The 6,200-nt window shown below is 27.1% G+C and overlaps 1 protein-coding gene across 3 annotated transcripts in view; it reads left to right on the plus strand.

The window, feature by feature from the left end:
- The window catches only part of LOC108690117 (solute carrier family 26 member 10-like), a 17,167-nt gene that overhangs the window by 6,353 nt on the left and 4,614 nt on the right, over window positions 1-6,200 (plus strand). For 2 of the 3 annotated variants that reach the window (XM_018197245.1, XM_018197247.1), the window contains 5 exons: window positions 2,647-2,760; window positions 3,974-4,135; window positions 4,568-4,678; window positions 4,905-5,080; window positions 5,581-5,748. In XM_018197245.1, coding sequence (XP_018052734.1) covers window positions 2,647-2,760; window positions 3,974-4,135; window positions 4,568-4,678; window positions 4,905-5,080; window positions 5,581-5,748 — 731 coding nt within the window. Of the gene's footprint in view, window positions 1-2,446; window positions 2,539-2,646; window positions 2,761-3,973; window positions 4,136-4,567; window positions 4,679-4,904; window positions 5,081-5,580; window positions 5,749-6,200 lie in introns of those variants that run through there. The other variant, XM_018197246.1, reaches the window with a different exon arrangement.

Below are 6,200 nucleotides of genomic sequence, written 5' to 3' on the forward strand. Positions count from 1 at the left end.
TAATATATAATAAATTTAATATAATATAATAAATTTTTGTATAGAACTGAAAAGATGAACTATTGAGATATATATCTTATTTATTTTCGTTTTCGATGAACCCAAAATACTCACTTCAAGAAACTATTTCATTAAAATAATGAAAAGTCAATGAAAAATTTCACAATGCTTAGTTTTTTATTATTGTGTACTAAATAGGTTTTTTCTTGTTAAAAAAAATTAAATTGCGTTGCATCCCTCTGGTAGCAATGCCACGTACTATTCATGGGTGAGCAATTTTTAAATGTATTTTTGTTTTAATTATCTCAATAATGGCTAATTAGTTATTTATTATGACAGTATACTTTATTTCAAAAATATATTTGTTATCTAAATTAGAAAATGTTATTGTTATATCTTACTTGCACGAAGTTTATATAATTATATTTGTTATATAATTGAATTTATATAATTATATTTATATTATAATTGAGTCACTATTTCAATAGTTCACAAATATTCTGTTGACGTGAATATATTTTTATAGTATTTTTAGAATATTTTTATTCAGTACTTTTTTTATTATTTTATAAAACTAGTTGTAGATACTTAAATTTTAGAATTATCAATTTATAATTATCAAAACTATTTTGTTTTTTATCAGTGTATGTATGTACATAGAATTATTTAATGATCTCTCTACTTATATCTCTATTAATGTAATATCAATTGTTTCGCCGCGATCACAATTTGCTTATCCATTATCGCAAAGACTAATTAACGATCAACAGAAAATCCCAATAAAAAAGTCTTAAAAGTAAACTGTGTATCCGACGACATACGCACGTATTGTACTTGTTTAAAATTATCTCTATTGCATTGAAAATATTTAATTAGGATATAATCCAATTACCAGTATCTATACCAGTATCGTTACAAGCATGCGCTTATTTATCAGATCTTCTTAGTCTGTAGAAGTTCTTACGCTTATCGCGAGACAGACATCACGAGTAGACTGAACAGTGAATAATCGCAGAGTTTCAATATACCGCGGGAGAGACATTTTAACGATGTCAACAGGTATAGTTTGTGAAATACTAATAATTTTAATCTCCAACTGATTTGATCGCAACAATTATTATTGTCAGTTATTAGAATGTCTTATTAAATTATCGTGAATTAAATTATCGTGATTATATAATCGTGAACAAGCGGACTTATATTTAGATCTTAATTCATCCGCCTTTGGATAATATACAATATTTAGTGCAAAAATTATTAATAATAATTTAAACTTTTTTAAAGAAGTTTCAAATTTATCCGAATAATGTTTTTAAAAATCAATATTATTTATTCATTTCATTAAAAAAATTTGTTTTTAATTATTTCAGCACTGAAAAAAAATCTAGTTATAGCTATAAAATTTTATTGAGTGAAGTTTGAACTAAATGTTGAGATAATATAACTAAATATAATTTTATCTTTACAAATATTTAGTGAATATTATCGTTGATGATATCGTTTGATAAAATTCATGCATTACGATTTAATTTTTTCAAAAACGGTTGCCTCAAATATTTATCGAAATAACTTATTAAATGATTAAATCAAACAGTTACGTATCATATAATATTATTCAACTGTACCATATTATCATTTATTCGATTAATTTTTTTGACAATGCCAGTTATGCGAATTTAATCTCTTCAAAATATTTGTTTCGATTTACATTGTAAACGAAATTTGCTTACGTCAACTTTAACCTGATAGAAATTTTGATTTACTTATGATATATTGACTTATATGTTTATGAGATATTAATAAATTGCACCTGCTATTTGCATGACTTTTTGTGCAATTACATTCCATGATTATATCACTTCGATAATATACGTAAGTACAATATATACATATCGGACGCAGTATGTGTAAATATGTACAAGAACGATTTTTGCTGAAGTATATAAAAATTTAAGTAGATACAGATCTGAAAACAATTTTATTGTACCATCAAAATTTCAAACATGATGAGCAATGCTGCAAAAAGTTTCTAGCAACCAGTTTGACCATCCTACATAATTATTTTAATGGCTCAATAAAATTATTTTCAGATATGTACCTGGCTAAATTTTTAAGATACTTTAATAGAAAACAATTCTTTTCGTATGTACATACATATAAAAATAAGTGTTTTTCATTCAACTCATAACTTGGAGATCATATTATAATTTTTCTACATATTGTTTTGTTTATTTAGAAATTTTTAGCCAGAAATTTTTTTAATTATATCTACTATTATACATATATAATGAATCCTGTTTTGTAAACAAATTTCTTATTTAATAGTTTTCTGTTTTGAATTAAAATTTCATGTTTTGAATTAATTATTTAATTTTACAATTTACTTTTTAGTACTACGAAAAAAAAATTCCATATTAAAAACATATACGTCCCAAGGTATCTAATTAAAAACATATGTGTCAGTTACGAGCTAAATCGGAACTAATCGAAATTTTTCGAATTGGGCACGTCATTTAATGACGATGAGCAACAAACACAGTAATTTATTAATTGGAATTTGACGAAAATACGTAATAATGCGCGCACATATGTACATATACGCGCGCACGCAGAGTGTGATCTCACCCAATTGTTGCTTGTTCGCAGACTATTTGAGTGACGATATGTCGACGACTGGCCCGGAATTGATGGTCAGACGACCAGTTTACCAGCAAGATGAACTTAATCACTTGTGCAAATACGTAAAACCCAAGAGAATCCGTAAGTGTCGAGATCTATTCGCGTGAGTATGTCTATCCTACTCGCTTAGGATAGATCGCTTATTTTCCTTTCACCACATTTGCCTTTTACTTCGACTTGCGTGTTTTCACGGGAGACCACTTCTCCACGCGATAATCTGCTCGAAATATTGATTACAAATATTTTACGTCAATACTAGAACCGGTTAATGAAGTTAATAAATCGTTTGGACAATCGGTTGGAAGATAAGATTCCATCTGAAGGCTACTGCCCTCTTCTGAAAAAACTAAACTTGAATCTCTTTGAGAGGACTGAGAGTTTAAACTTATGGAATTAATCCGTATAATTTTATTATTGCGATATTTTTGAAGAATAAAATCAAATCATGCTTTAAATGATATAAAATATCGTAAATAATTAATTCTTTTAAAGTCTGCTTTATATAATTAAAAAAGATAAAGCTTTATTTTTACTTTTTACAATGTCATTTTTACGAGATAAGGATGTATATATTGTGATACGTTTTTTATTATCTAATTTACTTAAGCAAAATACTTAAATATAGATAATACTCATTCAGCTAAAGAAAAAATATCTAATCGAAAAATTAATCAGATTAAGAGATAGGAGTATTTTTAATACACTATTTGTCTCATTTTGCATAAATCAATTTTTCTCGTTATTCTATACTTACATATAAAAATATCAAAGTCTAATCATTAAAAATATCCTTTGAGAAGTTAAGTTGTACACAATAATTTATAAGAGATTTCGTATCTCATATGTCGGAATGTACGCGCGCGCGCGCGCGCGCGCGTGTGTGTGTGTGTGTGTGTGTGTGTGTGTGTGTGTGACCGTAAAAAAAAAATATTTAAGATATACACAAAATATCTCTGATCAACATTTACTTTTCAATAATGACTATAATAGTTTTATGTGCAAAATAATTAAAAAATCAATTTATATAAAAGTAATTATATGAATTCTTGTAAAAATTAGCCAGCAAATTAAAAAAGAAAATCATTTCTATCTCTGATGAAAAATTTTAATTATTAAAAATTTCTTAATTGGAAATTTTTTTATACGAAAATAGTGATTATAATAATTCTCTTCTTCTTATAATAATTCTCTCTAAATCTCTTCTTTAAATCTTAAACTTTTTTATTTAATATTCTCTGTATATATGTATGTATATGAATCATTACGCACATATGTATAAAATATGATTTTACAGTCAGGAATGAGATGTCGAAACGATGTAAAAATATCAAACCAGTTGAACTTTTAAAAAAAACAGTACCTCTAATTGATTGGCTTTCGTCATATGATTGGAAGAATAATATCTTAGGAGATATTGTTGCTGGAATTACTGTGGCTGTTATGCATATTCCACAAGGTATGTTGCATTAAATTTTTAGAACATTAATATGCAATAAATTAAATAATAATCAAAAGAAAGGAAAAAAGATAAATAGATGGAAAGAGAGAGAGAGAGAGAGAGAGAGAGAGAGAGAGAGAGAGAGAGAGAAAGCGAAAGAAAAGAATTTATTCAGCTGAATAAATTAGGATTGAAGATGCGGAGAACTAAAATACTTAATTAAGAACGTGATATTTTATAGATTAGAAGATATTTATAGATTATAATTAGAGTAACTTAAGGCATATCATGACACAGAAAATTGATTTTCTATAAATGATACTATTTATGATGTATAAAATTGGATTAAAAATATTGATATTGTCTTATTTAAAATTTAATATAGATATTTTAGTCTCTAGAAATATATTAAAATCGATAATATATTAAATGGATATTATATCTTTTTAGGTATGGCATATGCAATATTGGGTAACGTTCCGCCTATTATTGGTATATACATGGCTTTCTTTCCGGTTTTGGTATATTTTTTTCTTGGAACATCCAGACACAATTCTATGGGTATGCATACCAAATGTAGATTTTATTTTTAAGAAAAGTATTATATTATGTAATGTACGAAAGAAAAATAAACAAACATGCATTATGAGAATATAATTTGTATAGAAAGCTAACGATTTATTAAAATTAACGTAATTTTGCACTAACTTTATTCAGATATTACATTTGGTTGCCGCTTAATTTAAAAAAATCTAAAAATTAAGCAGGATTGTCGTTTTTTGTTAAGGTACGTTTGCGCTTGTCTGCATGATGACTGGCAAAGTTATTACAACATACAGTAGTCCTGTAGTTTCGACAAATAACACGTCACCTGAGAACGGCACCTTAATTTTCGACATAAACCATCAATATTCGCCTGTGGAAGTTGCAACCGTAGTTACATTTACAGTTGCTATTATACAGGTAACTAATACATTGTATACAATTCACCGTCATTATGACGCTTACAATACTATTCGATATATCTTTTTCTGATTTTTTTTACTTTTTATTTGAGTAATTTTTATTTTCTTTTTAATAAAATATCATTAAAAAGTTCATATATGTAGACAATTAAATTTTAATTTCATTGCATTTATTTTTAGATGTAAACATTTTTGCTTATCATTATACATTTGCTTGTGCTCCTTGAAATTATTTTTTAATCGATTGGAGTTGATTAATTTTCCTGCATGAATATGCTCGGCGTCAGTTTTATATTCATTTACTTTTTATTTCATTTTTATTTTAATTTCTTTTCGTATAACGTTTTTAAGGCACACTTAATTTAAGAAACTACATATTTACTATTTTCCATCAGTTGGTCCATTTTAATTATCATTCCCATAATTGCTAGTGCAAACTCGTACGTATAGTTTCGCTCTCTTGACCTCGCACGATATCACTCAAAATCTCTCGTCTAGTTAGGAATGTACGTGCTGCGTTTGGGTATAATCTCATCTCTCCTCGCGGACAGTCTCGTGAGCGGATTCACGACTTCAGCGGCAATACACGTATTTACATCGCAAATAAGAGATCTCTTTGGATTGAGCGATCTACCACGGCGCAAGGGTGCGTTCAAGCTTATTCTCGTGAGTATATAATAATTAAGTTTTGTTTAGCGCTACAAATATTAGTCGTCTCTTCTTTTTCTAGGATATATTACTCCTTGTTTTTCTTTCTTTTTCCTATCGTTATCAAATAAAATGTTTGCATACGCCAAACATTTAGGTTGTGGTAAAACGCTTCCTGTAGATATTCTCGTGCAATCAAATTATAATTTAAGTATCAACAAGGTGTTATGTAATATATGTAAAGATTGCACGATATTGCAAAAGGTCAGGGTTAATATTTGCGTCACGCTCTATGACATCTCGTTATTTTTGACGGTACAAAGACGGATTAACAAAGATATAGATTAAAACAATTTCAAATTTTTTAATTTTAATACTTTTGAACATTGATTATATTATTATTGTTAAAAGATATACGTTGGAATACGCAATGTAATAAAATCAAAATGAAAATTTTATATATATATATA

Source organism: Atta colombica, unplaced genomic scaffold (assembly GCF_001594045.1).
Source record: "Atta colombica isolate Treedump-2 unplaced genomic scaffold, Acol1.0 scaffold295, whole genome shotgun sequence".
Lineage (NCBI taxonomy): Eukaryota > Metazoa > Arthropoda > Insecta > Hymenoptera > Formicidae > Atta > Atta colombica.